General features: G+C 43.7%; 1 protein-coding gene across 1 annotated transcript in view; it reads left to right on the top strand.

Annotated features, from left to right (window-relative positions):
• SASS6 (SAS-6 centriolar assembly protein) overlaps window positions 1-15,627 on the top strand; it is a 208,140-nt gene that overhangs the window by 65,311 nt on the left and 127,202 nt on the right. The window contains exons 8-10 of the mRNA XM_078644440.1: window positions 6,767-6,958; window positions 9,279-9,473; window positions 9,599-9,688. Coding sequence (XP_078500566.1) covers window positions 6,767-6,958; window positions 9,279-9,473; window positions 9,599-9,688 — 477 coding nt within the window. The remainder of the gene's footprint in view (window positions 1-6,766; window positions 6,959-9,278; window positions 9,474-9,598; window positions 9,689-15,627) is intronic.

Below are 15,627 nucleotides of genomic sequence, written 5' to 3'. Positions count from 1 at the left end.
GAGACCAGCAGTAACAAAGACCGCGCCAGGGGTGCCAAAAGGACAAGCTGGGGAGCAGCCGCCATCTCTCATCCACAACCCTCATCCACAACCCTCAAGCATGCACAGCGTGTATGCGACTCGAGAGAATCACGGTTCTGCTGTCTGTACTTTTTTTTATCAGGTTCCCGCCTGCTTTGTCAATAAAACCAATGCCTTTGATTGATATCATAAATTATAGCAGCTGCAGTTCCCCTGCATTGACGACTCATGAAAACGGGCATCAGCAGTAATGTTACTTTGCAGCTGCAATTTCGATGTTATTTTTGAATGATTAATGTTCAGCCACTGCGGGTTGACTTCCCGCATTCTGCTGCCTATCGTCAGCGTCTACGTTGTCAGCGAGTCCTTTCTTGCACACAGAAAGAAACAATATACTTAAGTCATGCGACTTAAACGTGCATTTCTTTTTTTTTTTTTTTTTTTTTTTAACTAACACTATGTGCTAAAAATCAGACTGAAATTTGAACACGGGTTTATTCTATTTTGAAAAAACGTTCAATAGCAACAAATAAAAGAAGCACTGGCGTTGCCAATAGGTTTCGCATTTGGAAAGTTGGAGCTATTGGTTTTGTAAATGACATTTTATATTTATATATTGTTATTGACAATGCCAATAACGATATATAAATATAAAATGTCATTTACAAAACCAATAGCTCCAACTTTCCAAATGCGAAACCTATTGGCAACGCCAGTGCTTGTTCAGCCTGTCACTCTAGGATCGTTCTTTCTGGGTTCCTTTACCAAAGGACACTGCTTTCTTCATAGTTGAGTTGACTTCAGAGGATAAGAATCTTTCAAGATTCTTTACGAGGGAACTCAAGCCTTACCCCGTAACTGTCCCATCCAAGTCAGCACCTCGGGATTCAACTACTTAGGAATATTCATCTCCCTAGATACCACGGTGTGCTATGACCACAATCTCCCCCCCCCCCCCCCCCCCCTTCAGCGCCTACAGCATGATATAGCCAGCTGGAGGACTCTCCCTCTATCCCTCCTGGGCAGGGCTGCCCAATTCAAAATGATGTTCCTTCCCCGTTTTCTCTACACTCTACAAAACTCCCTCAATGTAGTCCCCCTTGCCTATTTTTAGAGAAATCGAGCACCTTCAAAGAGAGCTGTTGTGGAATGGAACACCACGCATAGCTCTCAAGAAACATACCCTGAAATGGTATGATTGTGGCATCGCTCTCCCTGATATTCAAAAATATTATTGGGCGGCCCATATGTCTGCTATCAATCACGGCACCTACGGAGCACCCGACGACCCAGGCTATCGTATGGACAGATTGCTTCTTCCGGGTGGGAACTATAATAGATCGCTTTACGCCAAACCCGCTCGTCCTCCAATAACAGGCCCTACTGGACACTCGATAGCAGTATGGCATGCTGGCAACAGATCCCTGGGATTGGAGGGTAAACTGACATTGGCCACCCCCCTGTGGGACTCTGCAGGACTAGGGAATCTATGTACGACAAAGAGATTTTATAGGTGGGGTATGATTGGCATCTCTCGGATAAACGACCTATGGGAGAAGACTGACAGAAAATCGTTTGCTGCCCTCCAGGACCAACACGAACTTGCCGATACTGAGTATTTCCGTTACACACAGGTACGACATACCTTACGTGCCGTCATTCCCAGGGGTTCCTGCCCCCCCCCGGAGTCCTCCCCATTGGAGAGTAGGATATTGTACGGTCACCTCCCAGAAAGACTATCTCGTTGATTTATAACAAATTAATCTACAACATGGATGACCCTTTAGCGCTCTTACGACAAAAGTGGGAGGCCGACGGTATTGAATTGGAGGACGAGGACTGGCAAAACGCCGTGTCCTCTCCTAGGGAGGTGGCGATTCCGGCACGACTACGACTTGTACAACTTAAAATCCTCCACAGGATATATATTTGACAGGACCTATACTTGTGCAGATGGGAAGGGCAATTGCGGGAGACTGTCGTAGACACTGTGGACAGGTAGGCACCTTCTTACACATCACCTTCAGTCCTACTGGAAAGAGGTACATGAAGTGGTAAGGGAGGTCCTGGCTGTGTCTCTTCTCCCAAAAGCGCGCAGATGCTTACTGAACATTTGGGAGCCAATTGATCTCAACACAAACCAAATGCAATGGGTCACTTTATGGTGGCAAAAAGGAACATTGCACAGGCATGGGGAGGCTGCAGCTCCACCCACACTGGGAGCATGGAAGATATGTATGGATTGGTGCATGTTCCGTGAGAAGACGGCTTTCGATGCTTGGGGCTGCCCCAAAAATGGTCCTGTCTATGGGGGCCATGGAACTCATACAGAGGGGACATATGTATTCCGCCCCAAGACATTGTCCTTGACGACTCACCTACGCCTTGAGCTTGTCCTAACTGTGTGCGATGTTCATAAATGTTACCAGATTCTGTCTCGCCTAAACAGAGATTGTACTAGTATTTTGTGTCTTTGTACGTCGATGATTGTTAATAAAAAGAAATAAAAAAAAATCTTTCAAGGTTAATGTTCACCCGCAGAAGGAGTGTCTGATGTGCTTGATTCCTCACCTTGTCCATAACAACTGCACAGTATGCTAGACCTAGTCTCAGTCTGTGGTCCCTGATAATTTAAAAATGAAAATAGTCTTTGTCCTCATGGGCTGAAAGAATATCAGAGGTTGGAGATCCATCTAGCATGGCAGACCGCTCAATAATTGTCTGAAGAAACAGCTATTCTGGACGGTGAGCATACAGGAGGCAATCACCGTCTTTCAGATACAGTATGACTTGCTTATGTCTTCTAGATAGATGTTTCAGTATACCGACAACCGCAAGCATTACTTTGATTTTCTCTTGTTGGCTAAAGATTGAATTCAGAACTCCTTTGTTTGGATTCAAATCTGCACCTAGGATCTTCCCAAAATGTCTTGCCCTCCCCCTTGCCCCCAAACACTCCCCAGTGGAAGCCCACCTCTCGAGACCAGGTCATCAGGTTTTCCCTTACCCAAGACTCGCCGATAAAAGTATGGAAATGCAGCTCAACCACCCTAATTGTCTGCAGCAGCCTGTCTCGTTATTTGGCAACTACTGAAGAAAAGAATATGTGGCCTGGTATCAAGAAGTCACCAGGACTCTAACACGCACTACTAAAGATACAAATTCTCCTATGGTTCGTTTAGTTCAATTTTTTTATCAACAGTTCAAAGAATGTAAATTTCACAATTACCTTTTATGCTCCTACATGATTGCTTGCAAAGTCAGCAATTATTACATCATTGTAACATTTTAAATACAAACAAATTCACATTTCCAAATAAATAAAAACCCAATGCATTTCGGGGCTTTGGCCCCTTCGTCGGGGGTCTGTTTAGAAGAAAAGAACAAGGAAACTTTGTTACTTTTGGAGCTTACGGAGGTTGCTAAATTTCTACAATGTGTACAATTTATCGGTTCTTACCACGAAAATGGGACAACACAATCAGTCCTTTACTAGTTTGCTTTAGTCTGTTGGCAGTAATACATCTAAAGAAAAAATATTATATAATTAAAAAATTGAGTTTATTTTATTTAAATAGAAACTACAGGGATATTATGGTAAATGGGGTTACCTGAATCTTTTTGCCTATTAAGACGTCTGGAAAAAAAAAGGGGTTGCTCAAAATTACTTGAAGGTAAACCAAACCAAGTATTTATTTTATGTAAAGTCGCACGCGTGTATATGCTCACCTGTGGGTTTCTTAAATGCGCATATGTGATAAACCTAGATGGGACAAGAATTACAATTGCCCTTGAGTATAATATTTTGCTGTTTGAAAAAAATGAGATTTGTGGGTTTTCAGAAGTTTCAAGAAAAGCTTTTACCTGTGAGCCTTGTGGAAATAACGTTGGTCTCGCTATATCTTGAATCACGATTCACTGTGGATATAAGGAATACAAGAAAGCTGACCTATTAGGGAACTTACTATTGATATTAAGGCCGGTCAGTTACACGTAAAACACTTACTCGAGAGTAAGCTTACCGTTTGCGCAAACTACTGCCTTTCAAAAAGCGTCCTTCACCAAGCCGATCGACCGGAGCTAACTCTAACCGACGGAAGTCCTTTCTTTATTGCTAGTTCATTGCTACACGGTGCGTAGCAATAGACAAATGGTTCATACTGGTTTAAACTAATTCCGTCGCCTTTATCAAATGGTGAAGATTAAAGAATACTTTATGTGCAGTATAAAGAAGCTCCCTCATGAACAGCAATCGTCGATACATGTGAAGTTGTGTATAAATAAAATTACACGAGTAATTAACTTTCGGAAAGCATCTTATGTCAAAATCTGTCGTCCGAAGCTTTCCCTAGCTAACAGTCCTTTCTTAATTGTTAGTTTGTCCATAGAGGAGGAGTTTTTATTGGTTTTGATGCTAATATTAAATGGTGGAAGTTAAAAGATGCGCTCATTGTTCAATGTTTGAAAGCTTCCACATGAACATTAGTCATCAGTACTTATGCAATTGCGTGTGAATTTAGAAAAGGGAATGCAATAAAACCAAATGTAGATATGAAACATAAAAAATATAACCATAATCTGTGTGTTTCCTCCTTCCTATTTACATACTAATCAGTAGTAGAAACTCATATTATGAAAAAAACTCATATGTTAAAGAAGCTCTATTTTGTTGCATTCTAACTCTTTCGTTCGTGTACATTGATGTTATGTAGTATTGTCTGAACATACATCTCACAGTGTGTTTGAGTCCCTGGGGGGTCAAGTGTTTGAAACTCAAAGAAAGCAAATCATTTTATCATTCAACCCATTCGGGGTAAGTGTCTGTAATTTGCGTATCCAGAAAGCTTCTCTCTGGAGAGGATTTTCGCATTGTCCAGTCCTAGTCTCTGCGGAATTAATTCAATAATTTGAAAACGTAATTGAGCTATGGAATGACTGAAGAAAGACAAGCTTATCCTACAGCTCGTAAATACTACTTCTGGGAGGAGTGCTAGACGCAACTTGAGCCAAAGCCTTTCCATCTTTTGATGGGGTGCAAAAGCTAATTTCCATGGCCAAGGACTTTTGCCACCCCCCACATCAGTACTGTTTGATCCTAAAGGTCTCTCCTAGGATTAGTCCTCCATTTAGCCACAGATATTGTTCTGTCCTCCTCACCCGCACCCTACACAACAGGAGTTAGATTTTTAGTGGCCACAAATAGCAGAACATGTGGTGACGTGGGGCATATTCCACATCAACTAAAGACAGCAGTACAGTACTAGCAACAAGATCACAACTTCAGTGTGGTTCTAAACTTTAGAGCGTCCACACAAATGTTAATTCAGTGTAGGAATCCTTCAGAGGACATTAACCAGATAATCCAGTGAGTGTCAACACACACATTTTTCGAAAGAGGGGAGTAATTTTCCTCAGGCTCCAGGCTTTTCTGCCCTGTTTTACAGGAGCTGCTGAACTAGTGAAGAGAGCAACTGTGACTTAAATGTCTTATATAACCAAACCACGGTGGGGAGGCTGGAGGATCAAGAAGTAAAGTGCCATGCTCGATATGAAGAGACTCGGACTGGACAGTCGCCAATATTATTTCCCTGTTGTAGGGATACTTATTAGGAGTTGGGTGCATTATCCAAGTAGATTAAGGGGACTTACAAATAGATAATGGATCCTTTTCAGCTGCTAAAGGTTTTTCAACACTGGTGACCTCAGGAGCTAGACATGGAGACACAAGACATCCTAGTTCTCCAACAGCAGAGATTGGCAGCTGGGGTCGAGGAAAAGTGCTTGATAAACTGGTGTGGTGTGTTTTTCTTCTTTTAACCGCATGCGCGCTAGTGGTTTTCCCGCTGCGAGCTGCGTTTTAAAAATAACCCGCGTTACGTGACGAGCTCAGCTCGTCATCAGAATAGGGCAGGTTACGCCGATGACGAGCTGAGCTCGTCATCAGCCCCGAAGGGGTTAAATGATTTCCAAAGTGAACAGCAAGGTCACGAGGGACCATCTGTGATCATTCTAATAGCTCCACTATGTAGTAGGAGTATATAGGGAGTATTGGTGCACGATCTCCTGCAAATGAATTCCAACCCTCTTGTCATCCTAATGAACCACCCACACCTTCTCTGCAAGCGGGGAGGACAAGTCTGTAATATGACTTAATGTCACAGGGTTTTACATCCCAGCTCCTTGAAATTTAGAATGTGCTTCTGCTTTGTGTCAGAATGCAGGCATTTGCTCATCCTGTCATGAGCATTCTCAACCACAACTGTATAGAAAGTCAGATGGAAAGATGTCTGTATATTGAAAGATAGTATTCACTCACTATCTTGTAAGCCTTATTAGTGGCCACTTTACCTTTAGTTTTGAAGCATGAGTTCACCAGGTTTAAGAGGTAACTAATCAATCGGTGTATTGTCAGATTGCATCTCCATCTCTCTACTCCCCATTTATTATCATGCCATGTGCCTTTTAATTCTTACTGTTGGTATTTGTAAAATGTTCTGCTGTCCATGTGACCAGGTTTGTGATATATAAATACTTTTTAATTAATAAATATGTAATGTTACTGTGATCTCCCTGCTGCACGACATGGAATGAATCAAGCTTGTGAATCTATGGATGCACCAGCACTGAAGGTTATTAGTGCCATTTGCTTTTTATTTGAGACTTCAAATGATCTACTGTTTTTCAAGTCATCTTTTTATGTCTGTCTTTCTTTCCATATTGTCCACTTGTCCATTTGTTCGTGCAGACACATTCCCAGTGGCAGCAGCAAAATGAACAACAGAGGAAAGAGCTGGAAAGCTTACATCATAAAAGTATCCAACAGCTACAGAACCGACTTACAGAGCTGGAGCTTGCCAACAAGGAGTTAACTGAGAGGCGATATAAAGCTGACTCTACAATCAGAGAACTTAAAGCTAAGCTTTCTGGAATTGATGATGTGAGGATTTTTTTGAATTCTTGGTATTATAGTTTTGATTTTAAAATAATCTCAATGGAATTATGTTTTTCACCAATTCTTGCAATACAAATTGGTTTACAAATAGTACTATTTTTGGATTACAATTCACTGAAGCAGTTTAAAAATAAGCATTTTTGTTTGCATTTTACAGAATCGGTATGTTTACAGTAATGACAGTCCCTGAAGCACTGTAATAGTCAATGTGCTTTACATTAACTTGATGAATTTACTATGACATCATTAGCTCAGGGTTTCTCGTTAAATCATGGTTTAACAGAACAAAGCAAATGAAGGATTACTGTCACTCCAGTAGAGGTGAGTGGCAGGGTGTCCTTCTGCCATGTCCTTTGCAGGTTCACTGGTGAAGAAGCAAGCTGTTTTCTCATGGGAGAGACATTGGAGGAAATTAAGCAGTGAAGGTACAAACCGCAAGCGTATGGGTCCTGGATAGGGAGGAATTGCCTATTGTTACCAGGGTAATGAGTGAGGGATATACTGGAAGAGACAGCATTTAGTGCGGACACTGGGATAGAAAGGAAGGATGGTGAAACGGGATTCCCCTTCCAGTCTGAATCAGATGGAGGGAATTCTTAGAAAAAGGAGATAAAGTGAAGTAAAACCAGCAGTAAGATGGGTTGTGGCGTGCCCCTTATCAGAACAAAAAATTTACTGATCTGTAACCCTGGCAATTCTCTACCAAATGTAGCCTGATTATGTTGTATACATTAGATTTTACATTACTACTGGGCTATAAAGCAGTGCTGGGTGAGACATGCTTGCTTTATATGAACCGAAGCTCACACACCTTCTAGATCTGAATCCTACAAAATCTCAAACCATATTTACTGTCAAATGCTCCCTGATGGTGCTCCCTACGACCAGCACACTACACTTGCAACTATTATTTCACCATAGGGAGTTCTATAAACCACTATTTCATCAACTCGACTCCATCAATGAGGGCCCCTTTGTTGACCTGCATTATTGGTTAACTGTGTCACAACCACACCTGTGACAAGAAACATACTGTCAACCACATCTTTTTTAGCAACAGTCTTGTCAAACATGTTACTCTCAATGATAGAAGCCTAGTTAATGACACACTTGGGGGTCAATGACAACCTTGTTGACAGCTAGGAAATCTTTCACCTGAAAGAGAGCATCCTTATCAATGGCAGCACAGTCAAAATCTGTCCTATTAATAAGATCAACTGTATTCACCCGTTAAGGTGCCTTCTGAGCTGCCTATACAGATTTTCGAAAATGATGAAGCGGAAGTTAAAAAGGTTACCTTGGTTATGTTTCACTCCCTTAACTAAGACTTCTGCTTATCATCTGGTGACAAGGTTATGGGTTTCCTTGAAGATGGCTACATGCAGGGTCGGGAGCAGGTAAAATAGGTTCATTTATTTCACAACGTGTTTCATGGGCATAATTCCTCATCTACATTGCAGGTTAAAATGCCCACTTCCCCATAACATGCAAGTTGTAGTAGAAAGGCTATTACTGATGAAGTATCACAAGATTTTCTCTGCTGCCTTGATTGAGGCCTTTCAAGGCCCATAATAGTCCCACCTTCATTGATCCTTAATGCACAATTGCCCGGTGCTTCCTTTGTTGTTTGAAGAGGTGGATGGGTGCATATTTCAATAGGTTGTGATAAGTGACTGAATTCAGGTGCCCGATGACTTTGAAAACCTCAGCCATACAAATTAGTATAAAAACTAAGGGGCATTTGAAAGTGGCCACTGGTAAGATTAGGTGGTGCTATTGAGGCAAACTTCGTAGATTCTCCCCTGAATAAAATTAGAAGATTTCAGTCACTAATAGATACTTCTTCCAGAAAGTTCAACGTTCTGGTGCTAGAAAAAGAGAAAACATTTTTTATGAGTTCAGTTACTGTCCAGGATATCATTCAAGGAAATCTCTTTTTCAGACCACCTCTCTGAACAATATCTTCTGAGGAAAATGTCTGCTTAATTCTGTGATATTGTAGACAAGTTGGTAAAGAGACTTGCTGACAGGGCTTGAATGGGATTTATTTCCTGTAAGGCAGTTGTCGTAAATTGGTCTACAGTGGCTGGATGCATGTAGATTTTCTAGGTGACCATTGCCAATTATTTTTTGTCCTATTGATCTGATCTATCCTATACATATTTATACTTTGTACATGTCTGGAGAATGTGGTATTGATCTAAAATAAGTGTACCTGAGTTCTCCCAGGTGAGTGCCCATACTCTCTGCATAGCCCCAGTGCACATTTCCTTTAATTTTGTTTTGTTTCTGTTTTATTTCAAAGGAATGCCAGAGGGCGAAGCAAGAGGTCCAGTCCCTAAGGCGCGAAAACTCTACTCTTGATGCTGAATGCCATGAGAAAGAGAAGCACACAAACCAACTACAAACTCGAGTGGCTGTCTTGGAACAAGAGATCAAAGACAAAGACCAGCTAGTGATAAGGACTAAAGAAGTTCTTGATGCAACACAGGAACAAAAGGTTTCGAGCATTTTCTTTCAGAGATAGTTATGGAAAGAATCACTACATAATCAGTGGTTGCATGTAAAGCAAAATATTTATTTTCGGGCTCCGTTGAATGACATTTTTCTTTACATTTGATTCAGATGGTTCTAGAAACTAATGCAGAGAAAAAGCAGGTTCACATTGGAAAACTTGAAGCAACAGTTAAGTCTTTATCAACAGAACTTCTCAAGGTGAGTTTAAAAAACTAATGATGATGAATGTAGTACACCACTTATTCAGTTGCATTATAATACCCATTAACCTGTTGACTTGCCAAATGGAAATATAACTTTAAAAGTAGGCAGTAACTGTGAAGGCATCAGTAATATTTGTACCTTTGCACTACCCATGTGGTACATCTTACTTCACAGTGAATATCTACACAATCTCTCTATTATCTACACTTGTCTACTAGGAAATTGCTAACAAATCTTTTAAACATCAGGTCTCTAATGTTGAAACAAGCCATTGTCATCCCATCCTAAAGATGACTGACGTAGACTTTAGTCTTAAAGTTATGCAAATTGTTTTGAAATAAAGAGCAATTAATGGATCTTTTCTTTAGAAACCCCACAAATTAATTTCACTCCATTTACAACACTTTTAACAAGACTGGAATTCCGATGGTCTTCCTCCTGTTAGACCTTCATCGAGTGATGGACTTAGGTGGGCTCGCTGTTTTGTTCCTTGCTGACCTTGGCACCATAAATCGCTTAATTTCATCTGCTGGGACTCCAGTGTGTGACCAGGATCAATGTGACCCTGTAGTATCTCTTGACCTTTTTGGATGTCAGTGTTCCTTGAGCTCAGCTGTCTCATAGCTCTCCATAAAGTCAATTAGGACATGACTTATGCTGTGCTGTTAAATCTTCAGTGCTATTAATGCCCGCCTGTCCTTGTGAAGTTCTGGTAGCTGCATCATTCTTAACACTGTCCTTAAAATCATTGTTTTTGATGAAGTGCTAGGACTTCAAATTAAAGGGGGTGGGGGGTTCCTATCATTCATTCTTATCCAAGGCACAATGCATCATTGAACAGGCTCTAGAAAAAGCCCCTGATCCATCTGCCCACATTTTGCACTTCTATCCTCCAGAAAAGGGTACTACAATAGATTCTGAATATTATTCTCACAATCCAGCCACTAGCCTTACACTTTCATCCCTTCTCCTTTACCACATCTGCCACAACTTATGTTTATCAACATACTCCATTGTTCCTCCAACCCTTGGAAGGAATTCCGATAAAATTCTGCAACTCGAATGAACAAATTGAGTCTACCTGGTTTCGGGGAAAAAACATACTGCAACCGTGCCATTTGCTGTAACCCCTTACCTGACATGAACTACCCCTATCATTGAAGATTTTCCCTGGTTTTTAAGGGATGTGCCAGTCCAGGTTAAAGAGCTGATCACGACATTCAGGACTTTCAATTCACTGGACACAAAGTAAACTCATGACAAAATCATAACTCGCCTATGAAGCAGGATGTCTTGTTCCTGTAATGGAGGCATGCTGGTATATAAGCACGCTTTCTCGATGGTATCACAGCAAGTCTAAACTCTTGCTGCTTTACTTTTAATTCTCTGGATGCTGCTGAGGCGGCAGGCGTGCACGGCGCTCCCCTGGTTACACAGTAAGTCTCCTTGAGTCTGGTGGCAGGTCTTATGTGCTCCTGGATTCCTTTAGTTGAATTTTTGCTGTTCATCTGCAGGTCACAACTCTCTTCATGGGCTCACATTGTTGCAGGGTGATGGCCCTTTCACCTCATCCTGGCCTCTTCCTGGCAGGAAGGGGCTCGCATACAGCTGCTTACAGGGCGACTGCCCCGTCAGGACACCGCACTGCACAGGCTGATGGACCTGCTCTCGTTGCATGAATGCTCTGAGTCGAGGGCCCTCAACCTTCAGCGACGCCCCCACTTGGCATACAGGGTTTGAGAGTGGCACAAATAAGCCATTTGCCCTCTTCAGGTCACAACATTGCACAGGACAACTGCCCTTTTATCTTCACAGCATGGCACCAGGGTGATGGCCCGTATCCTTTCCTGCTGCTCCCACCTGGCATATGGGGGTCACGAGTAGCGCACAAGGGCAAATGGCAAATGATGGCAGCATTCCAGATGGATCAGAATCTCACACTCCGTTTCCGCGATCCACTCAGCAGGATCCCCACAGGTCCTTGCCCCCTTTAGGTAATCTCCTACTTAGATTTTCCTCTGGTTTTGGGTTGGACCGAAGATGCGTCAGGGTCGAGTGTTCCTGATTCTCCTAGGTGTTGTACCCTCATTTAGAAGGGAGTCTGGCAGACCATACGTGAGAGGGGCCGAGGTCATGGCACGCACACACATAATCAGTGTCTGCACATGACCAAAATCTGTTACCAAGGATCCAGATATTACTGCCACTGGTACACTGCTTGTAATTCACAATTGGGTAACCATCTGAGCCTGCAGTTTCCCCCGATTGCAAGATCGACACAGCAGAGTATATCTCCTCTACAGAGGGCCTGATCTAATTCTTGGACTTAGTCAGGCATGGATGATAGTGGAATATCAAAGAGAACGGGATGATCTCTCTCTGGTGAGTGCTGTCGGTGTCTGGCATAGAAAGCTTCGTAGAAACCTGTGAAGGCCTGAGCAATCTCAGGCAGCCCCTCCCAGTAGCGTCTAGATTAATCCCAAATGCGGATGCAATCCTGTCAGATTCCACAGGTCACCAACCAGTATAACAACTTGCCAGATCTATCACCTGCTTCTTACACTCTGTGGGTCGAGGCCCTCCAGCATTGTTTCGCCTCATCAAGGGAGACCTGTCGCAGGTCAGCGTGGGCGACAGCCAGGTGGCGACGATCTCCTCTGCATCACTGCAGCTGCAGTCGGTCTTCAGCTAAAGTATCTGGCCATCTAAATCAGCTATCCGCGCCAGTCTGCGGGCCTCAATACCGCGCCTAGCCCTTCATGTGACCCCTTAAGCTTTGCCTGCTGGATGCCCACATTAAGATGGAAAAAGGCCTGTAGCGGCTCCTCCACAAATGTGATGCATTCAGGGACCTGCAGATGCTAGGCACTGCATCTCAAGGCAGGGCTAAAGTTGATGCGCCGAGCCGCCATTCAATTAAGAGAGGCGTATCGTCCGATGCCCCGTGGAATAATGGGCACCGACTGGACATAGAGGAGGTTAGCAGCTGGCAGCCATAGCAGGTCAGTTCGCAATTGCATATTGTGGGCTGCCTATTGGTATGTATAAGCTCATATTGCAGGATGCTAGTAGCGCCAAGCATCACACAGCCCCATGGGATCTGTTTAGGAGGATAAATAGATCAATGGAGTGCATCGGTCTGGATACGAAACGGAAGGGGCATCAATATTAGGGTTAGGTGCCGCATTAAAGACCCCTCCAGTCCCTGTGATCCCCACAAGGAGGGTCAAGATAAAGGATTGTAACATCTGGAGAGTGGGTTGCAACAATGGTGGGGGGGGGGGAAAGCAAGAAATGAACTATAGTGTTTGGCCGGCAGGCGACACTCCACTCCCACATATCGCCCCTGGGGATCCCTATTGAACCTATTAACCGTCATAAAGAGGGATTTATGTAGCAATATAGCTACCCCCCGGGAGCCTCTCACAAACCCAGAGTGAAAAACCCTGTCATACCCAAAACAGCCCAGAAAGACGCATCGCGAGCCCAAGAGGTGAGCTTCCTGTAATAGGACAACTGCTGGCTTGGATCTCTTAACATAACGCAGCACCGCAGCGCGCTTGATGAGACTGTTGGCATTCCAGAACACCATCAAGTTAGGGACGGACATGATAAGTGAGGAAAGTGCTGTAGGTCCTGCCAAGGGCCATGAATATTTGTCTACGGTGTAGTCGACACAGTCAAAAAAATACATGAGAAGTCTTTGAAATATTTGCTGTGAAATACCGCGAAAAGGAAAAGACCTGGTTAGAACAACAAACCCAGCCCAAAGGACCAACTGAACATCTCCCCAACCCTGCACTCCTTCTCAGGAAGCATCTGTCGCACTTAAACAAACTACATCTACAGCATCAAAAAATAGGGGTACCCATCCATGGTGTCAAGGTGCCCATTAAGTAGGAGAATGTTCCTGACAGCTTACAGGTGAAAATCAAGGTTAGCAAGAAATGTCTGGGCCTGGGCAGCTAGAGCAGCATCAGGTCTTGGCATGGGGCAACAAGAGTTGTGTTGAAGAACTAGCAACCGGGCAAGTGTGTGTCCTAGCGAACAAGTAGAGACCAGAATAGCCCGCCAAGGCACCCCTGCCATTTTTGCCAACAAGTGTAATGCAAGTGAAATGTAAGACTGAAAAATATAATAGCAGTAATCAAGGAGGTGAGGTAGGTTGAGAAAGCTCGGACATCATAAAAGGTCTGCAAAATCAGTGGGGTGTCTCTCACATTGTCGTCCAGCCGCCCTTAGTTTGCAAGCTGCAGGTCCGGCGAGGTGCCCGTCTCCTGTTGATCCACCTGTGACTTTCTGAAACGGGAGCGACCACCCCTGTTCCGTTGATGAGCGAGTGTCCCAGTGGGGTCACCAATTTGATGTGCATCAGGTAAAGATAGTCTCGGAGGGAGCTGTTCCATTGCCCGCTCCCATGCTTGCTCCGGGGTATCACAAAAAGGCTATTAGATTCAAAGATGTCCTTCAAGCGGCCGCGAAGAGAAGCCAGAATGAAGCTTTATAGTGAAAATTGAGAGGGCGGAGCTTCTGCTTCACCTCCTTAAAAGAGGGGCAACGCTGCTGCACCGCCTTGTTGTAATCAGGGAAGAGGAGTATCTTTAAACTGGAATGCCTTTACCCTGGTTGGGATTCAGAAAAGGGGGTAGCTTGTCTCCTTTCTGGTGAAGAATTGGCTTGGTAGTTTGGTCTGCCCTGTTCCCATGATGCACTGGGCCAGGGACAGACTAATTTGCATATAGCCAGGTTCTGAGCTGGGATGGGGCAGTGAGCTAAATAACGGTGATGGATCAAGCCCTGATCTTTGGACTGGGTAAGAGTGGTCTGCTTAATTCAGACACTCTGTTCATCACAACCCCCCTTTTTCTGAATCTTTACCCTGGTTGGGAGCAGGCCTCATGCAGGATAGTATCCCGGTGTTGGACCTGCGATGGGCAAGCCCAGCACAAAGGGGGTAGCTTGGCTCAAGTGACAAGGCAAGTGAAGGCTGTAGTGTTAAGCCGGCTCTGACCCAATAATAACTCCTTGTACATCCACACCCAAAAGAAGGACACCACACCACTGCTGTAGAAAAATACGATTCCTTTATATAAAAGTTCTTTGTTGTAAATAGGGTTGACTGGGAAAGCACATATACATTTCTTTTGGTCATACAGTTCTGGTAATAAATAGTATTAATAAATGGAATAACTTCAGGAATGAGTATCACAATAAATATCACAATAAATATTAGAATAAATATCAGAATAAATATCAGAATAAATATTGGTTCATTTAAATAAACAACCACATGTTTCTTCTGGTATCGCTGCCACCAATTAAATACTTTAGAATCATTACATCTGCAATACGTTTCAAATGGGAAAGATAACTCTTACAATTTATGCTGTTTTCAATGACCAGGTATACGGCTTCTCTGAGCACAAAATAAGGTTTGGGACTCGTTAATAATCACTCAAGGCGTATGCGCGTATATCTAGAAGGCAAGGAAACACAGTAAATACATCATTTGCACTCGGCGGTCACCGGGATAGGATCTCTGCTTTGCCGGTGAAGTCTATGCGCGCCTACGGGCTTTAGCACCACTTGAGCACAGGCGGCACCAGTTCAAAGTCATTAGACTGACGAACGGGCTGCCGGAGAGGTCACACAACCTTCGCGCACAGTCAAATGAATGCCGGTTCACAGTTCCTTCACAACGCTGCATTCACTATGAGGAAACGGGCCCACCTCACATCGGCTGCAATCAAGATACGATTCAGTCGGGCACAGCACTCCTCTCGTTAGCAACGGGGTTCTCAGGGGCTCCACGGACCTCCCTCCGACTTCCGCATTCAGGGTGGTTCCCGCCCACAGCTACAGCTCCCGGGTCACTGGGGAGTGGCAGAGACGCTAGTCCTGCCCAACGAAGGCCGGCCTTTCCCCGCCCGGCG

This window comes from Lissotriton helveticus, chromosome 1_1 (assembly GCF_964261635.1).
Source record: "Lissotriton helveticus chromosome 1_1, aLisHel1.1, whole genome shotgun sequence".
Classification (NCBI taxonomy): domain Eukaryota; kingdom Metazoa; phylum Chordata; class Amphibia; order Caudata; family Salamandridae; genus Lissotriton; species Lissotriton helveticus.
The sequence above is the reverse complement of the archived record's forward strand: the minus strand, read 5'-3'. Positions and strand labels throughout refer to the sequence as shown.